The sequence below is a fragment of the Athalia rosae genome, chromosome 1 (assembly GCF_917208135.1).
Source record: "Athalia rosae chromosome 1, iyAthRosa1.1, whole genome shotgun sequence".
Lineage (NCBI taxonomy): Eukaryota > Metazoa > Arthropoda > Insecta > Hymenoptera > Athaliidae > Athalia > Athalia rosae.
Genome location: NC_064026.1, coordinates 4995776 through 5023316, shown reverse-complemented (window position 1 = coordinate 5023316; position 27541 = coordinate 4995776). Strand labels below are relative to the sequence as shown.

The 27541-nt window shown below is 44.2% G+C and overlaps 2 protein-coding genes and 1 long non-coding RNA gene across 5 annotated transcripts in view; 2 read left to right on the top strand and 1 right to left on the bottom strand.

Moving 5' to 3' along the window:
- Positions 1-27541, bottom strand: part of LOC105684167 (probable JmjC domain-containing histone demethylation protein 2C) — a 175132-nt gene that overhangs the window by 128584 nt on the left and 19007 nt on the right. For all 3 annotated transcript variants that reach the window (XM_048653575.1, XM_048653592.1, XM_048653585.1), the window contains exons 2-3: positions 2733-2996; positions 1198-1311 (exon numbers count right to left, since the gene is read on the bottom strand). In XM_048653575.1, the coding sequence (XP_048509532.1) occupies positions 1198-1311; positions 2733-2996 (378 nt within the window). The remainder of the gene's footprint in view (positions 1-1197; positions 1312-2732; positions 2997-27541) is intronic.
- Positions 3009-5776, top strand: LOC125500572. Its single transcript, XR_007277945.1, has 3 exons — positions 3009-3142; positions 3247-3618; positions 3807-5776. It is a non-coding gene; the product is annotated as an uncharacterized LOC125500572 (long non-coding RNA).
- On the top strand, positions 22583-23986 carry LOC125500570 (translation initiation factor IF-2-like). The gene is made up of 3 exons (XM_048653661.1): positions 22583-22641; positions 23415-23515; positions 23643-23986. Exons 1-3 carry the CDS (start codon positions 22590-22592, stop codon positions 23919-23921), a joined length of 432 nt encoding a protein of 143 aa, XP_048509618.1. The 5' UTR covers positions 22583-22589; the 3' UTR covers positions 23922-23986.

The following is a 27541-nucleotide window of genomic DNA, read 5'->3' as shown; positions in this document are numbered from 1 at the left end:
CGGGTCCGGCTCTTCCGTTTACGCGAGAGCTTTTCCTTTTACGATTCCCTTATTGCTGATAGCGGAAAATTAAGCCCGACTCGCCCGTTTAGCGATAGAACTTGAGCCGATCCTCTTTTTTCTTTTTCTCTTTATCGCCTATTCCCTCTCTCCCGACTTCTCTTCGGAATTCTCTTTCGGCCAGCGCACCGCGATTCGGCGAGCAATTTTTCTTTCGTTCCGGTCCCCGAACAGCGGAACGGGTTTATTCGTTGTCGTAGGAATTGAAGCCGCAATAGCGCCGCTCCTGCAGGTCTGGTTCTATTACCGCAAGCAATCTAGTTTCGTTTACACCGACTCCGTTTCACTGCCTCCCCGTCCGCGATTGTGATACACGTGGTACAGTCATCGACTAGAATTTTTGCCCGCGCGAGTTTCACTTTATCCCGTAGTAAGACAAAGACGACGACGCTGCAAAGGAAACACAAAATACCAGGACCACTTTCCACATTGTAAAAGTTTTTCTCTCAATCCATTTTCATGGTTATTGTAAAACGTCATCCATGCAAATCAGACGTAATCTTTCAAGATTACGACTACCGTAACGGCGGCATTTATATTGCACCTTTGTCTCTAACTGTACTTTGCACTAAAGCAGAAAGATCGAGGAGCGATGTATAAAGGAACGGAGTTGCAGCAGCCTGCACCGGTCGTAAAGCAAAAGTTTATTCGCTCGTATACTCTATAGCTGACAGTTGTATAAATGTATGGAAGAGCGTGCGCCACATATGGTATTGTGTTGTCGGGTATAGATGGAGTAAATATGTATACCTGTATATAATACATGTATCTATACGTATGCGAATGGGCATATATGTACGACGACATACTATATGCTGCAGTAGTTGATAACGGAGGCGCCGGTTCGCACGCTAGTCGACTTAATAATTGGCTTGGCACACGCAACGTTTGAGGCGTGCTATAATACCGTAAACGTTCTCCGATATATAATTTTACATGTATACCTTTGTGTACAGAGAGTGCGGCACATGTGATGTGCTTTCCTCGTCGATTCGAGTTAACTAATTTCTGGCACAGCTGGCGGGATTCTTATCTTGTAGTTTTACCACTTCGTTTTTTTTTGTATTTACATTGGCGAGACGCGGAGCGAATCATCAGAGAGTATCGACTATTTATTCATTACGCGAAGACACTCACCGTCAGAGGTTTCAACTTCGAGTAATCCACGAAGTCCAATCTTCGGTCCTGCATGAACTCGACGGGCATCGTCTCCTCCGAAAGCTCTGTTCGCGCTACCAGAGGGTAAAAACTCTGCAAAAATGAGCAAAGAATAAAAAAAATCGTTAGAAATTTTTTGGTCATTAAAAATTCAATCGTTTGTTGTTTTTTTTTCATAGTTTGTGCGATCGCTCTGCCCTCCACGCAACGATTTTACGTTGGTCGAGAACGCGAAGCGGCCATGTTACTATCGCACCTGTATGGTGACACCCGAGCAAATCAAAGTTGCAAGGATGTGGACATTTCTTGAGTGCTTTTTAATTTTACTATTTCCTATTTTGTTACCCCTACGTCATTATGTTGTCTCTATTGTTAATCAACTACGATTTTTTCGTCATTGCAAAGCTCTATCCAAAGTAGTCAACAAGTTCACGAATTATATCCAAACGCTAGGTAAAGTTATAACATCCGACATCGCGAAAAAACCCAGAGAGGGATTTGAACACGCTCGATCTGAACACTGGTCGGTGACTCTACCGCCACCACCACGAACGGTCCCGTAAATAGTCGTGGAGATTTTAGTTCTAGACAACTGATACGAAAATTCTGTTGGTACTATTTTTTTTTTTTTTCAAGTTCGGAAAAGTTACGTCTTTTTGTTAGAAGTTTTACGAAACAGAAAAATCGAAAAATTCAAGCCATTCGCTCTGAACCGAATATAATCGGCGAAACGTCTATTTGTTCGTGGTGAAACGATCGGAAGAAGGTCACGTCAGGTGTCAAAAGCTTGATGAAAACGTATTGACAGGTGCCATGGACAGGCTTTTCATGTTTGCGGATGATTACGTTTACCACAATAACTCTCGAACTAGTTTTGAGGCGGGGGAAATATACCGAGAGAATGAAAAATATATTCCAACAGAAGGTGAAAAATGAAGTCGCATTGTAGTCGCGAGCATGCAACGACATTTTAACAAAAAATTGATGATAATTGACGGGGCTGTCTGTTTCAATAAACCTAGCAATGTTACAGTCTGATATAATTATCCAAGCGATGTGTGTACTTCGCTTTGTGGTACACTGACTGCGAGTAGCGTACGTAATCCTCCGAGTCTCGGAATTGAACGTTTCTCTACTTCTGCATGACAGGCGACTCGGTAATTAGAAGCCGGCTAATGACGTTAATTACAATTAGAACTTGAAGCTGCAGAGAGCACCCGGCTCAAATTGCATGGCTGTTACATACACGTAGATCGTTGTATATGTATATGCGCAGATACCGCTGCAACTGTACGCACACTGCATCGCGGAGTAACAAACCCTCGTTTCGCTCTCTCGGTCATCTATCCAATCATCGCGATAAAAGTTAGCGAGCAAACAAACGAAACACACTACCGACTATGACCGTGCGCTACGTCAAGTAGGGTAAATTTACTCTCGACTTGTATACTTTCCCCATCAGAGTTGTATCCGAACGAGATAAAAGTACGTTCATTGATCGTGGAAATACTCACGAGTGCGGGCCAGGAAACCGTGCAGGCGGTGACGGTGGCAGCGTTACTCCTCAAGGGTTTTCCGTTGACCCTATGAGGATTGTGATGGTTGTTGTTGGCGACGTGGTTCGGATGGTTGATGTTGACGAGACCGGAGTGTCGGGGGTCAGGTCGATCCGCCCAACAAAGGGCCTTTTCCACGAGAAAAAGGGAGAATACAGCATCCCGGTACGGCGAAAGCCACTCTCTCCTCTGCCACTCCACGTCGTCGTACTCTACTAGAAGCTGAAAATAGAAGACGGAAGAACAATGTCAGCGGTATTCCTTTCTCTCGGTGAATTTTAAAATGAATTTTTGTTGAGGAAGGTATACGAATTCGCTGAATCATTTATGCGGAGAAGAGACAGATCGGTTGGGTAATTAAGTGTCTGGTGAGAATGTTACATCATACAAGTTCCCGGAACTATTGAGAGACCTCATTGTACTCGCGAGATCGCAGCCGAGTTAACGATGTACGTAGTATTTTCTGTTGCAGTCGTAAATGTGACGGGCGTCATCGTTCTCGTGATTCACTACATCGTTCGATGGATGGAGAAATTGCCTCCAAGTTCCATCCATACAACTGTATAAGTGTAGTACGAACATGATACGTACGGTATAGAAACAGACACCCACCGCCTGCATAAGAGTGCTCAATAGAGTGCTGTAGAACGACTCGCCTAGGTGAGCGTGTGCTCGGGACATTAACCAAGAATGTAATCAACGAAGACATCGCTCAGGGTTTGCCACCCTCCCAAATTGCACCCTGTTCCCTTGCCACAACTACGGCCCTAGCCGCATACCCATTCACGACGTAGCTGATTATTACCGACGTGATTGGTGCATCGGAATCGTGTATCGGGGAACGGTAGATATTTTTTAAATCTTACAATTAGATTTCCCCAAGGGGCACATCTACTATTTTGCCCTTGACCCGCGGAAAAAAGTTCCATGCGGGGACGATCGGGTGCTTTCTTTGTCTCCGAAAAAAAGACAATCGTTAAGGTGACACGAGTTGATCAGATGCGCTCTACCCTTCGGATTTTTACTCTTCAGGTAAAAGCGACAGCGATCGACCGGAATGAAAAAAGTCGATCCCACCGGAAAGGATAAGGACTTCGGGGGTTTGGGAAAGTAGTTCTGATTCAGAGACCGACGATCAGATGGCGCCTGTTCCCAGAGTCGAGTTTCAGGATGGCTGACGACACATCAGCGCCGGTGCCGCCTCCTGATCCGAAAGGCCGCCCTCGTGGTTGCCGTAGCAACGACTGAACCATGCTATATACCATACGTATACGTAGCAACGTTCGGCGGCCATCTTTTTCGCGCCACAATTCCGCGACCTGCCTCAAAACTCTTTCTCTCTCCTCGGCTAGCTGGCAGAGCGAGTCATCGTAGCTTTGCCTCCCCCTTTTTTCTGCCGCTCTTCGATCTTTCGACTACGACGACGATGGCGCCATAGCGATGGTAGCGCTCCACCCGGGAGGAAACTTTTCACCGTCCTTGTCTGGCGACCAACAAACCGAAAGTCCCTCTTACCATCAACCGGGTGTCGCGACGGGTTTCCTCCACCTCACCTTGGTTTAAAGAGGATATTGAACTCGACCGATTACCTACGAACCCACCGCGGGGTTCTGAAGATCCCGTATTTTTCTGCAGGGTGACAATATCGCGACTCTCGCTAAAATAATCATTTTCTCGGAGATGAAACCCCCTACAGTAAGATTCCCGAAAATGGACGAGGAACCGAAAATGGAAGCCAAATGAACGAATGATTCTTGTTCCTGGTCAAAGTAGTTCATTCTCGCCTGTAACACGGTTACACGAAGGCATATCCACATACGAGTCCAACAGCGACTCGTATTCATCATTGTGACAGAGCGATGATTAGCCTCGTGGGAATCGTAATCCGATCGTACACACGATACATTGTAAAAATGAGGGAATTCCCGCGGGCATCGAAAGGCACGTCACGGTAACCACTACTCCGCTACCATTCGGCCTTGACCAATCAGAAATAGTCGACAGATGGTACACGTGTCCGAGGGCCATAAAGATCAAGAATTATAAACAGCTGACGGTCCGTCTTCGCTTCCTCTCCATGAATCGAAATAGTGTACGTGCCTACACGTATAACAGCCTGACGATGGTAGACGTGAATTTGCACACTCGACTTAAAAAAAATGACGACAGAACAAACCAGAACACACGAAGGAACGAAGATTTTCCAGCAGTCATTTGTAACCAGAGTTCAACCGCGATGCTAGAACGAGAGAGAGTGAAGATTGTATTCGCACTGTACCGAACTGATGCCCGACACAACAATGCAACGGGGGCTCCGGCCCAGACTGAACACTTCCGTATATTCTCGGAGATGCAGGATGAGTTGTAGGGTCGTGAGTCTCGTTCCAGTTAGTAACGTATACGTACACGTGCATACTGAAAACGTATATTGCATATATATAGGTATTGTACTTGTGCATACGGGAGGAAGGTATTCTCGCTCTCATTTCCTCGTTTTCTCGAAGCACACGGAGCATTAAGGTGAGGCAAGGCACGGCAGCACCATTTCTCTGGAAATGATGGCTGTTCGAGCCCGCCAACCCCGAGGGATACACTTGGCAACAAAAACTTTCTTTTTTTTTTTGTTTTTTTTCAAACTCTTTTCTTCTATCCTTCCTCTCTTTTCTTTTCTTCTTATTCTTCCAATTTTCTTCTTTCACATATTTTTCAGGCAGCAACAGCCACGCTGAAGTCAGCTGGCTGGCAACAGCTAGCGTATATTCATATACCAGGAGTATTTTCTGCATGCAGCGGTGCCAGCAGCTAAAATAGGCCGAGTGCATCAGGTGAGTGCGGCACCCGCGTACATGTAAGTACGTATGTATGTACCTATGTACGTCGTTCGCGAGTGCAAAAGCAACCCCCTCGTCGGACCCTGGAACGGTGCTGCTGGCTCAACTGCAATGCCTGTATGTATTTTGAGATCTGCGGAAATCCGAACGTGCGAAATAAAATCGTCAATCCTTTTGAGCCCTCGATCGTCATTGTTCTACACGATTAAGGAACGGCAAAGTAATATAACGACAATTTTTTTTGAGGTGGTCTCAAACGTTTTGGAGAAGACTCAATTTCGGGCTCCACAGATCGGATTGCAAAAACCGAGACTGAGCCTTCGATTCTTGTCGATTTCTTGACTGTTCGAGATTCAAAATTGGACATATTCGCTACTTTGAAAAATCATTTCGGGCGTTGATCTCATCTGATTCAGAAAAGAGAACCCGTACGGTGTGGGTATAGTTAAAAATCCTAGTGAAAAACGGTAAATCTGGCTATACATAAGAGTTAAAATATATCACATGACAGCGTCAACGTACTCCGTTTATACAGCTGGGAGCATGCAACCCGTATTGATCGGGCACACACGTTTCAGCTCCCGAGCAGTACGGTAAATTCTGTCAAATTCTCTAAGCGATCGGTTGTTTGACAGCTGTCAAACTCCGCAGCCATTCTAATCTGCATATATACCTCCACTTTTTACGCTATCGCTGCTGTCAGTCATGAGCCGCCGCCATGTGTCAATCGAAGGAATCCGATCCTAAGGCAAAATTTTGAGGACCCGATCAACTGATTTCACAACTCGGATCTGCGGATGTCAGATAAAGAAACAAAAAAAAACAATCGTAAAAAATTGAAACCGAGATAGAATATATGAAAATATGAAAGTATAACTTGATATTTGGCAAATTTTTTGTAAACAAGTTTAACCAGTTTAATTTTACCTTGGTATAAAAAAATTGACTGGTATAAGTACACACCTATACGCGAACGCATGAATCGTGTAAGAAAAGAATCGGTCATTTGTATATATATAACACGGGTCGTCATGTTTTCGTAACTATATTTTTGGATCGTGAATTGCATCAGTTTGTTGAAAAAAGAATTGCAGGGAGACCCGGGAGAGGTTAAACATTCAAGAGTATTTGCCAATAACAAATAATGAGACCGAACGAATTAAAAAACATTCGATACAGATTTTTTCGGTTCGGACAAAGATAGCGCTCTCGCGAATTAACAGGTGCATTATGTATTCTCGCGTCGGTATACATATATGTATAAGGGACGGTGCGCGATATACGTGTCTCGGGATTTTACTACCTCTGCCATTTTTTCCCTCGTCATCTTTCGAAGTAGGTATATACACGACGACTCGGTCTTTCTACCGATGTGCAACATCGCGGCAGGCAAAGCTCTGGCGATTCGTCAAGGCCAAAAGGTCCTCGTACCTCGGCCTTGAAGGGAGCGACACACGCGCACGTTTACTACACGTGAATAGGATTCATGCAAAATATATCCTGCGACCGTGTAACGTATACACGTATGTACTCACAAAGATCATACGCGTGAACAGGGAGGTGCGATGACGTGTTTAAATACCCGCATATACCTTGTACGTACAAGTATGTGACGACGACTGTGTTTACCGGACAGCCATATTTCGGCAATTCACATGTACTGTACCTATTATACATACCGTAGAAACTTAATAGCTGTGCAACCGTACATGGCCGTCTATGTTTACGGACCGGCGGTTATTATCCATCCGCACGTGCATAGGTATATACATACGCTATATACGCGTGTATAGGTACACGTCACGCTCTATTTTATTTTTAAGGAAGTACTTGCCCGTGACACGTTGTACGCGCTATGCGCCCAGAACTAACAATTGTACCCAACCTCGTACGACTGACCATTTCCGAGCAGGGTTTACAGTTATTTTGTAAATCTACGGTATCGAACGAGAAGAATGATCTTTTGATCGAAATGGATCGAGAAAAAAGAACGAAGAAATGTCATTTTATCCGTCATTATTCTCCCCGATCCCCGATTCGATGTCGTGTAGTTGAAAGTAGTCAAGAAAAGAAAAAGTTTCGCTCCATGTTTAAAAAATATACGAACAGCTCGTACGGGCCGTTTAACGATTTCTCGTAAAATGATTTTCTTATCCTCGAGTATATTAGTGTACCGGCGGCATTTTTGATATTCTCAGTGTCGCGGGGACCGAAATTCCTACACATGAGTGCAGAGATCTTATCCCCACACGGTGGACCGGGTTCTCGAGGAGCGAGCGGAGTAGGTAGGTATAGCTGGCGAGACGTTGCGAGAGGGGCCGGTGCGCCGGGCCTTTTAGATTAATTACTTGATTACGGAGCGGCGCTAGGTGGGACCTGTAGACCCGAGGAGACCCGGGACTCGCGGTCGGAACACTGCAGTGGACATGGAATAATCCTTCGCTTATCTCGAAGGTGGGGCTCGAACCTTTAGCTGCATTATTTTCCCCATTAAGTCAAGCGGAGTTAAATTTATCCCGAAACATCCCCCGTAATCCTCTAATTTTTTTTCTTTTTCTCTCTTCCAGCACATATGAATAATCGATTGAAAAAATTACGGCGAATCGTAAAGGTCTGTATTTAATATCGCGGATTATATTTATGTATCCCCCACATGGAGTTCGCGGCGTATACGAAACGCGCGTCGTCGGCATAAAGCAAATTGGTTTCGCTGGCGTGAAACAGCAGCGGGCAGTATAACGGCGGTAAAAGCGCGATTGCAGTAACACCTAGACTGGTACAAAGTTGGACAAAGGAAGTATTCGTAGTGCAGCGTGCCGGACCCGGAGCGGTGGTGCAACTCCTCCGCGCCTAGCTCGCGCTCGCGCATGATTATAAGTAATGTTTCTCGAATTACCGGCGTTTCATTTCGCTGCACGCGGTGTTATAGCGGTAGAAAATATGGAATGTTTGAGCACCCGCGAGTTGCTACGAGGAACACAAATACCGTTAATAACAGCTATATATATGCCGACACGGCTGATGATGTTGCTGCAGAGGCAACCGCGTGTCAACGTGGATTTACAACACCGCGAGAGTTATATTGCAATCTAAACACAGACGCGCACGCGCTTCTTTTTTTCCCCCCTTCTTTTATGTTTTTTTTTTTCTTACCTATTTCGTTGCATTCCGGATCATAGAAATGTTGCACATGCATAATCCAAACACCGCCGTGCAACGCGGACTCGCAGATGCCGCGATTAATCGCTCCGCCCCGCGTGTATACACATTTCGCAAGGTCGGAAGAATGTTATCGCGCTAACGCCGCAAGGACGATCTTTTAAACATCCTCAATTTTATTACCCTACAGACCAATAAAACGCTACAAAAACTATTTTTCGATTATCTTTTTTTCCCACCTCTGCAACATCTACGCTCTATGTATATCCAACTGTGAGATGATAACGCTGAATACCGGGCAATAAAAAGAGGGAAAAAAAAAAAAGAAAAAAAAAAGAAGAAACCTGCAACGACCTCGCGGAGTAATCAGCTCTGACTGTACTTGAGCCAGGAACGTTATCTGACTTTGAGGAGCGACAGCAAAGTCATCGCCTGTCGTATCATCGGCGTCGTCATCAGGTTTACGTGTACGCGCAACAACGGGGGCGATATGGGAAGTTCAAGACACCGACACGGTATCCTGTAGCGCATATATATTCTGGTTACGTCCGTCCCAGTGGAGCGTACAAGTGCGAGTGCGAGTCACCGGAAGTTGGAGGCCACGGGGTGACCTTGTCCCGTCGCAACGCTACTCTGCCGAGGCATGCCGTATGGTTTACGTACATACCCACAACCGTATAGGCGCGCTCCCGCAAATTACAGAACCGCGCGCCTCCGATTCGTTCGAAATTTACGCCGCGAGTGATCTCCGTTCCACGGACATTTACCTGTCCGAAAAAAAGCTGGTCAAAACCAAGAGTTTTAACAGAGATCCAAGAATTTTTTAACCCCTTCTACTTTATTTTGTTTTTCAATCGGAGATTCTTGACATCAGATCCCGATCGCAATATCGAATGGAAAAAAAAGAGAGATTTGTCGAGGGAACGAATTCCTTCAAGGGCCAATTTAGTTCGTTTGATAACTTGACCCCGGCTCACGAACCCGACTTCGGAGTCTGCCGGCGCGGTTGTTGCTGCCATTAAACGGCGCAATAATTAAGCGTCGTGCTTAATTATCATTATACTTATTTCCAATTTCACATGAACAAAAATATACAACCAGCCACTCGACACGCGTTTCCGCGTACCGTAGGTACGTCGGCACAAACCGACTCACCCCTCTGCATAGGTATATCTCGAGAATATGATCGCGGGGACAAGCACGTGATATACGTACAGTATGCTATACAATTGATCTGTTTCGGAGTTAAGATGGCGGTACGAATAAAGTGAAACACAATATACTAATTTTCTATCCACTCTATGTATAAGGCACAGTAAGAGTCGACGTCCGAAAAACTAGGTCGCTTAATCTAATCGTCTTTAATTTAGGCACTTGAAAGTGTGCGCGCGGAGATCAACGACGAAGACTTTGCCAACAATCTACACGTACAACACGAGTCTTGTACATCGGCTAAGGCTTTTGACTATAACGCTGGGGCTGCCACGATTTGCGAGGGTTATCGGCTCGGCGCTAACGACAGCGGAAAGCGGATATCGCGGACAGGTAATTATACCGTGATAACGAGTAGTTGATACGTCTAAATCTCGTGTCAATAAACCCGCATGGAATCCATAGTGGCGCGTATAACCCGTAAACTATCTCGTTTACAGTAGAGCCGAGCATATTAACGAACGGAGAGATGAATTGATAATGATATCGCCAGGGTTAAATTCCAATGAGAGATGACGTTCAACGAGAACACATTCGCGATTCGACAGTTGACAGGTGTCAATATATACGTACGTACGTAGATGGCAACGTGTAAAGCCACGTTGATGCGGGCGCCATTATAGGCGTTGACAAATCCCTTTCGCCCCGTCACAGGATTCTCTCTCTCTCTGTATCTCCTTTGACCGAGCCGTGTGTGTGTCCAACTGTGGAGAAAATCGCTGCAGGAATGCAGAACTTTTTTTTTTTTTTCCTCATCCCCCGTCCGCGTAGATCCGACGCAATAAAATTTTACGCGATGATCGTTGCGATTATTTATACGTACACGAGGCTATAAATCCATCGATGCGCGAGGGCGGCATTATGTATATTGCACAGCCTTGATTGTGGGGTGAAATTCATTCGGTTGGTACAAGAGAACATCTTTCGTAAGTTATATTTTCAAAAAGGAGGGGTGATTTTTCCGACGATTCTTCCAGCCCACCTTGACTGGTTTAGAGCCCGGAGGGGGTCTGTGACCGAAGAAAATTCTCGGTGTATTTTATACCGAATTTGAAAGTTGGGGAGAGGCGCATCTCGGAGAAGGGGACAAAACTTTCGCTGCCGTTGGATGCTCGAGATCGGATATGGACCCCTTTAACCGTCCGGAACGTTAATATGGGCCATTCAAGCTGATAGAACAAAGTTCCGACCCTCGAGCTCCGCGGCGTATAGGCCGGGAAAACTTGCCTCACGAGCAATTGGAGGCCCTCTTCGATTTCTCCAACTTTATGGCGCGTGAGTTGATGAAGGGATATATATAGGTAATGCGCTTCCGAGGAATTACAATGATTGAACGGGACTCGATGCGGGTGGAGAAAAATTTTCGTTACTCTCATTATACCCTTTTGCATGACAACCACAGCGTGCATAAATTTATTTTTGTTTCTATATACAACGCTCCGTTAGAAAAAGAGCTTTTCGATTACAAAAGATCTGGAGAGGCCGCAAATGCCGTTTGTTTTGAAAACCTTGTTTCGCCAAAAAGAAATATTTAAACAATATGAAAAAAAAGCTACCCAAAATTTCACACGCTCCGCGGTGTTCGACGTTCGATCCGTTCCAAGGTCTAACGTCGGTCACCCTGTCTGATAAAAGATTTACTCGACTCGCGAGGTTATTGTATATCCAAACGATTATATATATCGCGCCGCCTGAGATTCTTATTCAAAGTCAAAGTCTGGGTCATAAACGTTCACGTCTCGCTCGAACCGTATACACGCGGTCCAGCGGTAGGGCTATTTGTGCATATACGGGCAAAAAATACCCAACTTTCAAGTGTTTTTCCAATCAAACGTCATCCGATAGAAAATAAGGGGAGCTCCGGCTCAGACGAAAGAAGGGAGCGGGGGGAGGTTTTTGATCCAGACGCGTGGAACCATAGGCGCGTCAACTCGCAGGACCTGCAGCCTGATTTATGAATCGGGGTTTTACCTGTACCACACAACTATTGTATATTCCGACGAATCGTCTGGCCACCTCCCACCAACGCGCAGCCGGTGCGTCCGTCGTTACGAACGCTAGAGCCTCCGGGATAATTAGACAATAACTTTCCGGCGTTCGGACGGGTCGCGTGCACGTGTTCGCATGTTCGCATGTCCGCTATGTTCGCGTGTTCACGTCTCTTGGCCGCAGGGGTCGATATAGGCATCTAACCAGGTACCCTCCCCACCCACACCGACGTACCCGATATACCTACGTGCACACGTATACGTATATCTCTTACCGCCCGCCGATCACGCCCATCGCGGTGTCTACCTTCTTCGACCGCTTTACGGATGGCTCGTATAACGTACGTACGAATGTCTGGAATTTTCTTCACACTACGATGAAAACTTGAACTCGGTGAAAACCGATTGGATCCCATGAATCTTCTCCGGTGTACGATATACAATTCGAAATACCGAACTCGTAGGTGCGGATCGCGAGTTCGAATCGCTGTACGAACGAAGGCGAGTTGTGTACAGCTCCATGTGCGAAAATAGGCCACATTTTTCACATCGACAAAAAAAAAAAAATTATAAAAGCGTCGCGTTCGCGAGTCGATTATTCACGCGGTCACCGGAAATATTGATCATTATTTATACGCGCACGAGATATACACTCTGTAACGTGTGTGTACTTCGCAAAAGAATCCGGTACATCGTGGTATGATATATGTGGACGATGAGAGATAGACTTAATGAGCAAAAAATTTATATCATCAACGCGATCGCGAATTAAAGGTGACAAGGATTCGAATGACGAAAAAATCTTTTGACGAAAGACTACCACGTGTTATAATCTCTTTTTTTGCCGGTCCTTTAACGTTGGCGAGGTGTACCTGAGAACGGAAATTTTTTTATCATACCCGTTTCTCCAATGAAAGAAAAAAGTAACGGATAAAAAATTGTTACGATATGAGATAACATCGTACTCTCTTTACCTCCAGTATCTATGCAATATAAGAGCGTGGAATGCAATATCATAGGCAGTGTATATGAGATCGATTTTTGCTGGAGAAAAGCCTAAAAATAGCAGGCCGTGTGGTGCAGAGCTTGCGGGTCGGCTAGCTAGCTAGCTAGCGAACGAATGAACGAACGAACGAACGAACGAACGAAGGAACGAACGTTATAGGAACGGCTGCAGGGCGTTGCCCGATAAAAGAGAGGAGATTGGCTTTAATCAAGCCAGCGACGACCGTTGCTGGCATCAGCTACTGGTGCTGTTATCCCCCGTCGAAGTACAGGGAGGGTTGGCGTATCGGTACATCGGCGTATGTAATATACCCACACACACGCACACACACACACACGGACGTACGTACGTACGTATACTCGCGCATAGCTATACCTCTCCTCGTATACGGAGTAGCGGGGAAAAGCGGCGAACGGAGAGCGAGAAGAGAGTAGCGGAGGTCGATGGCGCTCTGCGAGGAGGGTTGCCGGAGTAGCCAGGAAATCCCTCGAGCTTGCGTGTCCTTCGCGAAGAATAATATTGTTGCAAGGACGAGGACGAGGACGAGCGCGAGTACGGAGAGGGGCGTGTCGTCCAACGGCGAGGGCATTAGCGGTGAGAATAGCGCGATATCCCCTTTAACTACCCCTTTAGGCGCGGTATGTGGATAGTCGAGCTACCGCTCCCTGCTGCGGGCTCCCTTCGTTTTACGAATATGTGGAAATATATGTATCGTCGTTGTACGCACACCGACGACGAAATTCACCCTCTTATACCACACGCTCGTCTACATTTCTTCTGACAATATGTAACATTATATACGCGATTCTAGATCATTTGCATATCAGATAAAACGAGCAAAAAAAAAAAAAAAAAAAAACAGAAGAATTATGAAAGGTGCAGCGATAAGGAATGCGCGGATGATTTCGCCCGGTGTGTACGAAATCGTACGTTGAAAAATGATTTCGATAGAGGGCGGTCAGCGAAGCGCTGGGGTCAGGGGGTTGGGTACCTGAGTTACGATCCGTGGTAGGCTCGCCCGGTGGAAGTCACGGGTGCCGCCCTAATATATTCGCGAGTTAGCGGGCGAGCCCGGGGAATTTTTAACGAACTCCAGTATATCAAGAACTGCCCCATTCGCTAAACTCGCGGGAACGGAATAGCGACGGTAAGAAAAACCGAAGAACGTGGTTCTGCCGCTCCACCTTTTTCTCATTTACATCTTTCACCTCTATTATCGAGACGTGATATTCACGCGCAATATTAATGGCACTTACCCCTACCCCCCGTTATGCGGGTATGATAATTCAATGGAACGATATTAAAATAAAAGCTCGCACCAAGTTCAGCACTCTTAGATATTCCGGTGCACGCAGAAATCGGGTATAATACACGTAAGTCGACGCGAGATTTGGTCGATTTCCAATACATGGATATGGGATGCTCGCTTCTCTCTGGGGGATCTTAATTCGCAGGAAAGGGTGGAGGATGTTAAAAACGATCGGTATCTGCCATGGTATCCTTCGTGACGTCGTGCGAAGGGATATATATGTGTACGCTTACGTTACGACCATGCCTCAACGGATATAATAGGGCGCGTATATATATATATTAGGGTGTATCCACGACAATACATAAATATATATAGGCTGATATACCGAAGTGCCCTACCGACCTCATTTCGGCGTTCTCGTCGCATCGCATCGCATCGCAAACGCGGGAGTGAACGGTGGCCGATATACGTGTATATACATACACAGATCCGTGTAGTCGAGGGAACGAACGAAGGAAAAGAACTAACAAACGAACGAACGAACGAAAGTACGAACGGGGGAGTTGCGATGCCGTCGATCGTCGACCTAATTCCGGACGATCCCACCTACCTACCATCATAGATATATTGAACTAGATCGGACAAGTTGCGAAAAGTCGGAGTCATACGGTAGTATGTTACAAAATAAGAGCTCCAGCCTAGGGCGCCATCTGCATTTTATGGTAAAACAGGGTCTTGATCGATAACGTGAAAATTGGCGGCCAACCGCATGACCGATACGTAGGTATGATCAACAAATTCATTCGCCGACTGAAAATATCACGTGGCATATACGCGGTGACGCAATATAAAATATAATCCATTCGGACGATCCAAAATGGAGCGCAGCAATCCGACGAGATGCTCGTACCACTCGAATGACTTGAGCACCAATTGATCATATCAATATCATAGATATATTGATATCAGATATCATCACAGATATGACTGCATGCGTGATTATATGTTGGCGAAATATTTAATGTAATTGGCCAGCTGACGGTCTTTGGGAAAATAGTACTTTATGGTATCTCTTTTATGGTATTTCTATGGTATTTCCATCATATTTCTATAATATTTCCTAGCGTTGCATAAATCTAGGTAGTGTTCGCGCTGTTTTCGTTTTTAATAACAATTCAACCGCCAGAATCTAATAAAAAAATAGCTGTGGATTAATGGATTTGTTCGGCGTATTAAAAAAAAATGCGAGCCGAACTCGCGTGGGACGGATTCCGCATCCGCATAGATCCCAGACATATTTTTGTAGGGAATTGAATATGGCCCTAGCAAAAGGTATCCATCATTCTTTGAGAAGTCTAAAGGTTTGAAAGCGATTGAAGGTCAAAGTAGAATTCAGGGCACATTTAATGATAGAAATTAAGTCGGAGTTGGATACAAAAAGGCCACAAATCAATTTTAAAATCCAAAATTATTTTATTGAAGCCACGAATCCTAAAATATAAATACAGACAATGAGTGATATTTCGATTAATAAGAGATTCTATTTGTAGGTATAATACAATAGGGTCCATCGATTTCGTCCGGCAGGGACGATGAACGCCAGTTTGCCGAATCTGAAAGTCGCAATTTTGAATTAGTAATAATCGCATGTTTCATAATCATTGTATCGATATTAGGAAACGAAGTTCTGCCGTCAGACTGGGATTTGCATCCATCGAAGCACTCTGTATCCCATTGAATCCTAGATTGGATAGTAAGCGGTACGCTACACTCGATACACATTTACGATTGTCTGACACTTTATAAGTATCGCCAGATCAAAGGCAAACACGAATCGATTGCACGCACAATCTGTATACTAATTCGAAGGAAAAAAACATGAACAATTGTATCACAAATTTCATGGAGGAGACCGGAGTAAAATGGAGTCCACTTTTCCCGGTCTTCCCCCGTCTTTTCGCTTTCGACGTGCGAAAAGTCTTCGAGTTGCAAGATGACGGCAGACCAACAAAATACCGAGAGCCATTGTTACAGTGAACGGTCTAATAAACCGATCACAAGAACATGAGATGAACGTGCGTCGGTCAACAATGTCCCAATCCTACCTGAGAGAACAGGGAGAACTATTCCTAACAGAATAGCCATACTACAGGGAGCTCACATTTGGATTGCTCCAAACGGATCATTATCACACTAAATGCTTTCTTATTAGGAAAGTGTAAGTCGACCGACTTTTTCATACCGCGGAGTCGCTCAAGAACTTCTGCCGAATTCACAGCTCTGTTTTACACATGGGTATTAATCCCTGCAATATAACCGCACGAGCAGCTCACCCTGAACTCTCGGTAGGATCGGGACGGCTATGAATCCAACGTTCCCTTTTCACATATAATTGTGTGACAATAGTAAGATATTAATATGTTGGTATTAATATATAATCATGTCATAATAATAATATATCAATACGTTCATATTAATAATATACCGACATCACATAATCAATTGCAAAAAAATGGCGACTCCACGATACTTTTTTGGAACACATTCATCTCAAAACATCTAGAAAACCCGGAGGCACTTTCTATTCATCATGGTTCTCCAAGTAATGTTATGGTAATATTGTGTGAAAATATTTACTCCGCTCGTCAATATTTTATCATTTGCAACGGGAATATCAAAAACGTCAATGCTGATCACGATGAGACATGTTCGTCTGAACAAGCTGTAATCAACAGAGTTATTTGAATTACGTAACAAGTATCTGTATCACATGTACGTACTGCCATCGGCTACGTGTACTCGACAAAAGTGCCAAGTGTACGTGTCAACCTTAGGTATGGAGGATGTTTCGCATCTTCCTGGCTGGCTTGAGAGCATTTCGTTTCGCCGCAGCTGCACGACGCTTCTCTTGGCTCTTCGATTTGGCAGCCCGGTTGTCGAGCTGGCAATAACGTTGAAGTTTCACCCTCAACATGAACCGCACGGCGAAGATCCTATGGCTGTTGCACGGATCAGACTCGTCGAACCACTGCGGGTCAATTTTGGTCGTTGCATCGATTGCGTGAACAACGAGCTTCCTCAGTATGCCACCCTCGTGCTTGTGCTGGATGAACACTGGAAGAAAAGACTGAAGCTGAGCTTCCACAATCTTATAATACCTGTCAGTTGGTCTTTTTAACGACGTAACTAGGTACGTGTCGTCACTTACGTATTCTCGGCATACCGTATACCTTTCATTAGAATTGACCGTATCGGATACCTTTTTGGCCATCATATCTCGACAGCGGTCACAAGGGTGCACCTTGGACAACTTGTTTACCGTATAGCCGGCGAAGAAGGCTATAGCGTTAGCCTCGTACGATCCTGGTCTTACAGGAGCTGCGGTGGGTTGGAACATGCGTAACTGCGTCGCCAAGTCGAGGTCGTCATCGTCCTCAACGTCGCTGTCACTGTCGCTTTCGCTCCGTGCATCGAGAGGTTCGTCGTTTTCGTCGTCAACAACTGGTGCAAATTCCCCATCTTCGAAGAATTCGACGGCACTTACACCGGCTTCGTATTGCCGATCCGTAAGATCACCGGCGAGCTGCGGTTCTTCGGTCGGAATTGCAACAGCCAAGTATGGCAGGTCAGCGCAGATGACATTACCCCGCTTCGAGGAAATAATGTTGCGGACCGATACCAAGTGACGTGCGGTGAGTCGGAACATTCTGCACGTTGGGTTTGGATTGAAGCCACCACGTCCTCGGAATCTGGAAAAGAGTTGTTCCACCGAATCTTGGTTACATAATGCTGTACATAACTTGTATCCTGGGAACTGCTCTCGCAGCTGGCGATAGAGCATAAGGATACCGCGAACTGTTTGTACTATTCCTACGAATGATACCGGTCGCTTCCATCTACCCTTAGCGCACACTTTCATGTGCGGCGCCCAAGATAGAAAATCTACAAGGACTTCCTCCACCTGTGGGTTCTCTTCGCTTAGAGGTCTCTTTGCGGGGTTCTCATTGAAGATGCTCGAACTGTTGCAAGCATCTATGATTTTGTCCATACTTCGGCAAAATCTCGCGGAGTCAGGAATCGTTTCCGATTTCACAGCTTCCGAATGACGCGCCAATTCCATCGCAGAAGCGAACCGCTTGCTGAAAACCTGAAAAGCTCGGGAGACATTCATCCGTTCGAAAGCGTTAGGCCACATGTGAGCTTCCGTGATATGACCTAAAAGATTAGACGTTGCGCATCCAAGATCGCTACGGAATGTATTAGTGAAATCCGAATAAACAGCAACCTTATCTGCTGCAGTGATCTTACCCCACTTACGGAACAATCCTAGAACGTTTTTTACCGCGTGCGGAAAGTCGAAGAGCGCGATGATTTTTTTCCCTCCGTGAAAGAAGTAAGGCCGGTCTTCGCTTACTCCCAATTCGGAATAAGCTCTGCCGTTACTCGTTCCCTGGTCACAGACTGTCATCTTGAGGTCAGCTCCGGCGTCATTGATTTTGCCGATGCATTGCCTCACCAAACGAACAATGTCTGAGCCCGACACGTTGTTGCATGGCAGAAAATACGCCAACATCGTTCGCCATTGGTTGCCCGCATGCAGTCCGTTCAAGCAGAGCACGAAGGCGTGATTAGCGCGTCGCTCAGTTCTACCCAGAGGTCCAAGGTCTTCAAAGCCTTCGATGACGTCGGTCTTCACGTCATACTCCTCCCGTTCCATCAGGGACATTTCATCCCACTTTAGCGCACAACACCTCTGTTCGGGAGGGATGTCTAGCATGGCCTGCTTCAACGCTGTGAATACGTGCTCACAGAACCCCACGTTGATTTCGGTTTCTGCAATCCATCTGCGAACCGTCCTCTCCGCTGGCAACTTCAGTCCCATTTGACGCAACTTCTCGTACCCCGATGCGGAATAATAGTGCATCTTCATGGCGAGATCTCGCTGATTCTCAGGGAAGGCCTTGGTGGTGTTTTCGGGGCGCAACTGCATGTCAATCATCGTGCGACTGACTTCAGACTTCACCCCGCTGATGTCGATGGAAGTGGAGGGCCTTGGCTCGTTCGAATCCACCGGATCACCCGAAACTTTTAGTTGCGATTGGTGGGGGTTTGAAGTGCTGGTGGCAAGTTGACTCATTCGTCCTTCCATTTTTCGAATGATGCTGCGCAACCTCTCATTTTCGGATCGTAGGCGCTCAGTTTCATCTTCGTTAGAATGAGCGCTCGAAGCCGTCGGACTTGCAGCTCGGGAAGACCCATACGGATAATAATTATCCGGCACCAGATCAGCTAGAGGTATCTGTGGGGTGATACCGTAAGTCCTCACAACTCGACTATTATCGAAACTCTCCATTTCGCTATGGATCTCTGCGTCACGATAGTCGATTGGAATTGCTCGCCTAGTCAACTTGTCTCGCTTTGGTGTCAGGAAGCCGTCCGATGAAAAATGGAGCGAGCACAGTCGGTGGTGTTTCAGGCTGACATATTGCGTAGCCTCTTTTTCACGTCCTATGCAATATGGAAAGATATTTTTTACATACCTAAATGAATTTTATCGCGAAAGTATTGTTATTGCCATTGAAGACTAATTTCTCACCAAAGATAAATGGTAGAGTACCCAAGTAATTTAATAACAAAATTGGGAAATAAATATTAAAAAATACAGTTTTTTTTTTGTTTAGTAAAACAATGAAAAAAGTATAAATTCAAAATTTATTCAATTATAACAAATTATTTGTTAAATAAACAATGATAAATTAAATGAAACAAACTTTTTTTTGCCAAATATCGAAGATCAAGGCGAATCATGACTTAAAAAAAAACGGTTCTTTAATATTATTTATAAATAGTATGAAGAAATTGTTAATCACCAAATCCGTTTTTAAATTGTAAATAAATTTTTTCAAGGAACGATTTTTCTTTCACAAATCATCGTTTGCATCACAGATTTGGTTTCCAAAACAAAATTTTCATTTATCTCGTTAACAACGCATTTGTTTATAACAATTTTTCAAACAACGCGAGATCACAATTAAAAACAATCATTCTCATGTAGCTTTCGATGATAAAAAATGGATCAATGAAAATATTCGGGAAAAAAACTTTTTTTATATGATTAATTTGAGTTTTTAACTTTTTGACTACGTAAATTGTTAATGAAAAAGTGAAAATGTTTATTTATTTTTCAAACTACATTGAATATGATGTTCAAATAATTTATAGCAATATTTCGAATGAATACATATGAATTTTTTTGGAAAGGACTTAATATAGGTCGGATCGAAGATACAAGTGGAATTTCGAAAAGTTTAGAAAAAAGACAAGCAGATTTAAAAAAAAATTTCTTATCCACAATTATTAACGGAGATATTTATTTGTCAAAGTAATCGGTCAGCCCGCGTCGCTCGGCCCTCCCACCACGCGACTCAGCACCCCCCACCATGCATTTTCACCGATCGAGCACGGCTCGAAGCGTTCAACGCTGCTCAATAATTTTTTTCATTATTTTTAACTACCTTCACGATGTTGAAAAAAATCATGGTCATTCCTCGGAGTATTTGACAAATTTTTTTTTTTTTTTCCTTTCTTAATATCAAATACAGCAATAAATATTAGCCAAACTCTAAGATACTGTTATCTGCGGTTCTAATTAACAAACTCAGGTTTTTTTTTTTTTAATACTCAGTGAAGAAAGAGCAATAAGAATCTGTTGAGATCCATTCGAATTTGGATTAAATTGTCAGAGATATCCCTATTTGTTTATGAGCAAAAATTATAAAATCGCGGATAAAGTCGGTTTTTGTGAATGAAATTTTTTTTTTTTCTGTATCTAGAAAGTACTCATGGAAGACTACCTTCACGATTTTGTGGCACCATGTGACCATCGTTCGTGCGAAAGTATGGGCAATCCGCGGATTTTGCCTCGTCGCGTATTGTTGCTCAACTATGAAACTAGGTGAGCGAATCTTCGACTATTCTCTGGGAAAGGGATTGAAGTTACTGCTCCATCAATTACAATACCACAAGTTGATTATTCATCAAGTTATTCGAAAAAATCGGGAAATTTTTTTTCCGTGTCTGCTTGCAATTCACAAGTAAACTAATTTTTATAGAATTTCTAAATTGGGCTCATAATGTAGATCTTTTCACGACGAACAACTTTTTCACATACACTTTTACCGACTTACTTACCGAAAAAAAGTTATATTGCAAAATATGGGTTTTTCATTTTTTCAGAATTTTTTGCGGCCAAATCCGCTTGAAAAAAATGTTAGACTTTTTAGAGTAGCTTTCTACTGGTCCAAATGAGATTTAAATAAATCGACCAGCCTATGTTCTTCCACATTAATAGAGACGTCATTTTCTGCTTAATTCGACTGGACTATTATTACCAGGAGCCGACTACTACGGCAGAATCTTAGAATCATTGGACCTCACGTATTGATGTTTCTTTCATATTCTTGACCAGCTTCGACATTTTTTGCACAGTAAATACAAATCCAAGAGATCTCACTCACAAGCCGACTCCTATGATTTTCACAACGTTGTTCACAACGATCGACGAAGGGATAAATGAATGTTAGGGGGCACTTGTTTCTTGCAACGCTAGCTCATCTTTGATGAAAACGTGGAATATGTAGAAAATAGTGACGATTTACCGCTGCACGAGTGGTACTCGAAGTGATAACTGTCGTGGTTCAATTATAACGATATGCAATCCGTTCTGTACGTTTGCAGATTGTATACCAGAAATAGAATAAATTTATGGGTACCTACCTGCATTCCGGACCCAGTTTACGTATCTCGGATCCTTGGTATTCGGGAAGCAGAATAGCGTTATGCCCTCTTTATCTCGGGTCGATGTGCAGTTTTTATAAAAACACACATCGCTGGTGAGGGTCGTCATGACGTTTTCACTTTCTCACTCGTGGATTTTTTGTTCGGTCTATTTTGCACTGGACAAGCACAGGCTCCGCGATATCAATGAAAGACTGAACAGTAGCTAATTCGTTACAATTAAATAGACGTAAGTCACAAACAAAATTGAATTCTCACCATGGTGAGGACGGATGTACGTACTACACACATCAATAACGGGGAATCAAGATTTGCAGTAAATATGCATAAATTTACAAATGGCGCAGTGTAATGTCCAGCGTAGCATATGAAAAAACTGCGACATAAATTTTTGAAAAGCTATATTGAATATGTGAATTCTTCATCCCTTCTTTCCAAATGAGAAAGATGCGGTCGCGATTCCGTAAAGCAGGAACGCGGTAAAGCTCGCGCATGCACAGAATTGAAATCGGCCGTGATTGGCGCTGCATAGTGGTAGCACTACGCTGATCGGATCACGCCGCCGACGCAATGCATCAAACAACCAATTTCATCAGTTTTTCAAAAACGATCGACATGGCTGGTAAGTAGTGCTTATTTAACTTACATTTTGTTTGCCACACATCCGACTTAAATTCTCGTTATTACACCAGATATGTAACATGTGACGGTCAGAAATACAGTGTGATCATATTTAAAGTCTTATTTGGGATATAAATACAGAAATAAAACACACGTAAATCCTAACCGGGATAGTTGAAAGATTGTAAAATCGGTGCTCGTATTTGCAATTCATTTTCTGAAATTTTCTAATGGGTTACTTTAATGGGATAATTTTTCTGCTCTATTGATGAAAACATATTGTACGAAATTCAACCGATAATGACACAGATTATCGTGTAAAATATGTTGTGAACTGTCTTCCGCCATTATGGTGGCTTGGTAGCGTCATAAATATATTCAGGACGGGAATTCCACGCAAACTGGACAAGCCTCCGTCCCTCACCATTTCTGTTCCGATCCATCCTTTTTTTTGACATTCAATTAACCCAGGATAGGTGAAAAAAAAAATTATTTATAATTTTTCGAAAATATAGTCGCGTGCAACATTTTTTTGTTTCTTAAAAGCCGGTGACGGAATTCGGGCGTTCGAAAAATCATAAATAATTTTTTTTTCCACCTATCCTGGGTTAATTGAATGTCAAAAAAAAGGATGGATCGGAACAGAAATGGTGAGGGACGGAGGCTTGTCGAGTTTGCGTGGAATTCCCCATATATTCTGCATATACTACACGCACTGTATACCTTCCAAATAAATAATTTTTGCACTAATGTGATATTTTATTGTTTCCAAAGATAAAGAAACAAAGAGAGATGAGTCGCCCCGTTCTTATGCGGAGGCGGCGGGCGGGGTGGCGGCCCCCCCCGGCCCGTCCCGGGAGCCGGCACGGCAAAACGTACGTAACAGATCTTCAATGTTCACACAGACATTATAGTTTCATACCGAATCCAAATCAACACTTCAATCATGAATTCGTGCTATCTCTACATCAAATTATAGCTTATAATCATTATCATTCACAGGAGGATGTAATGCGGGAGTTGGTGGCGCTGAGGGCTGCGGTGGCCCAGCTGCAACGGCAGCAGCAGCTGCAGCCGCCGCAGCCCGCCGCGAACGCGGCCCCGGAGGAGGAGGCGAGCCAGGCGGCGGAGGCGGCGGAGGCGGCGGAGGCGGCGGAGGCGGCCCAGCCGGTGCAGGCAGCGGACCCCGGCGGACCAGCGCGGCCGCGCAAGAATCGTCGGAACCGCCGCCGCCGGGGGGGAAATCGGGCGCCCGCCATCTACCACTATTACTACCGTTAGTAATATTGGTAGATGGCGGGCCGGCGACGCTGCCCCCTATTAATAAATAAATATATTTAAAAAAATATACTGCTTGTATTGGTTCTTTTCCTTCCACCACAAATATAGTGCGACAGTAGTTCTAATGCATCTGATGTCTGAATTATGAATTCCCATCGTTGTCTCGTTGTGAATAGTAGTGAACGTTAGTAGTTTAAGCCATTTATAATTCCGTTGCAATTTGTGAGTTCGCGCTTTCGAAAGATCATCTTATTGTCAGTTTTTCAAGTACATAATTGTAGAGGAAAGAACTTGTAATTTTGGTCACCGATTTCATTGAGCAACTGTCATTAAGGTCACAGATGTAGTGCGGTGATTTCGATTGATAAGGGGGTTCACTCTTGATGGTTCACAGATTTGTCTCTCGCAGGGGCGCTCATTTGTATCACCTATTGAATGATAGAAATAGAAACCTTGTCCGGACGTTAAAACCATAGATATAGTATCTATGTAGAAACATATATAGGTATACTGAACAGAACCTTCTCATGGGCCGTGTATTATGTTCCACTACCGTCATAGATGTGTTCAATATATCTATGTTACTACTAACAATAAGCTGTATACCCTTGAAATATGAGGTATCTTCGAGAGGATGCAGATATTTTTATAATTTTTATACTGGGGGTCTGGTGAACTCTTTTACATTATTCTAGTACAACGTTTTAGAAGAGAGAAAACTTAGATCAATAATATATCTGTGATGAAATAATTACTGGAAAATGTGCTTTTTCAACTTATATCGTATTTCTGGGTTTAATGGCTGAAATTTTCAGACATATTTTTTCTCGATTACGAATCGATAAGCCTATCATAAATGGATTAGGGTTGCCCCAAAAAAAAACTGATATTTCTCTTCCTGCGTCTCCTATAGAAATGTATCACACATGTTTTGAGAGCCTCCTCCGAAGATCAGCTCAAACAGATGATTTTTAGGGGTCACTCAAGATTTTAACACAATTTACAAAATCGTGCAGAATTAAATTTTTTTCGGTTTCTTTTCTCAATCGTCTATTGCATTCTATGTTATAAACGATAAAGATACCACAAATATCCAGTAGATACTTTGATTTTTAAAAGTCACTTAAAATTTTTTATCCTCCAAGGTAAAGTACTTAAGATGTTTTCGAGCGACCTTTGAATCTAAATATTAACGAACTTTCAACTCTTGAGGTTGATATATAAAAGAATAGAAAGATAGATAAATATCTATGATGAAAGTGAAGATCAAGCATTAAAAAATTTCCCAAAATTTTTCAACTAAATTAGGTTCGATATATCTATGGTATTATCATAGATGTATTATCATGTGTTATTGAATTTTCCTTTCATGATTCTGCAACTTTTGTTCCACACATTTTCCAAAAGAATCCTCAGGTTTTACAGGTTATTTGCATCATAGCCTGTATCTAACGTTAAAAATTTATGGATACCGTGTATAACATGGCTAATCTTTCTCGGTCACATATCTGTCGGTCAAGTTGAACATCTACGTCGAATTATTATATCGATCGGTCTAGAAAATAATTTGCGAAATCATGTGACTTATAGCGTATCAGGTCGTTCTGTAGGTAAAACAGCGTCCTGAAGCGAAATCCTCAAAAAAGATATTTTCGCCGAGCGCGCCGACTACATTCATGTCGCGACACTACGATTTGCCAGCAACTTGTCCGATCTAGTTCAATATATCTATGCTACCATCCATCCTCCTCGAAACTGCGATGAGAAGGAACGATCGAGTAGCGAAGGATTCGAGCGGGAAGAAGGCAACGGAGCGCCTCATAACGATCGATGTTCGAAAACGAACCCAAAAAACACGTCGCTAAAAAATTGGCGATTTGTTTCGAGGTCCGAATCAAAGTTTCCACGGATTTTTCGGACCCGTGACTCGCGACTGGCGCAACCGATCGTACGAACAAACTGGTTCCGATTCGTTCGTCGCTCGAGTATTTCCATATTCGCGTAAAAGTGCGGGTGTCGTCCCTACGGCCCCGGAGTATGGATTGGTAGGCTGGTGTAAGTCTGGTTCGTTGTTGCCTGGCAACGAACGGCGACACTGCGGGTCGAGGGCTGAGGGCCAAAGGGAGAAAGAGGACGAGAGGACGAGAGGCGAGAGGAGAGCGCCCATTCAAATCCCTCGCAAAGGACGCTGAGGTACGCGAAGGCGGGGCGGCGGGGGCGCGGAGGTTCCTCGCTGTCCCTGGCTACCCCGTCGTTAGCTCAGATTCGAGGGAGAGCGAAGCCCGTGGAGTTTAAATTCGGTCTCGAGATCGACGTTGCTCGCGGAACCGTCGATGTATAGGTGGAGCAGCGAGGGCTGAGGAGATAAAAGGCCTCCCCTCCCCTGCCCCTCCGGAAATGTCTGTCGGGAAAATGAATCCTTCACCGAATTATCATCGAGATTCGCGGACAGCCCCATAAACCCCAGCGCATTCCGTAAGGATCGCTGTACGGTAGTTTTCCGGGGAAACGAAGGACCGGAATAAAACGAGAAATGAAAATAGAACGGAGGAGAATCGGCGGAATCCGCCTTATTGGATCGGCAATGCGAAGTTTTTGTCGTCGATTCGTGAAATACTGTGGCAAATTAGACTGTCGCTATCACAATAAAGAGGCGACAAAGCCTAACAACTCATCACAGATGATTGAATTTCAGAACAATACGTGCAAACTGCAGGTGATAAACGTTCGCTTTGCGGAAGGTCGCGTAGCGGTAGGTGAGAAGTAAGTGGCAAAGGGGGGAAAGATGTGCAATGGAAGATTGCCAAGGTCTCGAAAGTCGAGACGACACGTGCAGCGGTGTATCTCACGCCTGCACCAGCACCGCCGATATCGAACAATTCCAACTCTCCTCCTATGAAAACCGCGCTTCTCTCTGCAGGAAAATTGCTACTGCTGGGATTCTCGTGATACGTACAGTAAAATAACCACGAATACGAAACTCGGGTCCTCATCTGATCGGTTACAAGTCACGCTATGACGTAGAAATACGTTCAAATGGTCATTTCTCGCGAGTAAAAAGGCATCGCTCGGCGATAGGGTCTTGGAAGAGAAAAAGGAAATATGTCCGTCGCAGAATGTCACTGGCTATTCGGCTATTCGGATATCAACCACATCGTACATATTGCATCTCGTTGTACGACGTATACGAGTGAACAAAAGTAGCTAGATTTTCCTCCATGCCGGAGGGATTAGCCGGAAGTGAGACGGATACAAACTACGTTACGTTATATACGTTGCAGCTGCGTCGTGTACGTTTTCAATTTTCAGCGTCTGAGTGCGTGGCCATGGGTGTCGGACGTACAATGCTTATATACCTACACCACGGTAGACTCAGTGCACCGACGCCACACATGTACGATACAGTCGCATAGCATGTCGGGTAGACATTATGCATCGTGCATGTACAGAGTTATACGGTAGACACGCACGCCCACGTGAGCCGCACGATCCAGGTTTGCGGAGGAGAGGTAAAGGAGAGGAGGATGCGTTTCTATCGTTCTACAGATTCTATGGAGTGCACGTGCTCGTCGAACTGTGCGAATGTAGGTGGTAAAGCCGCACACGTATATTTCTCTACA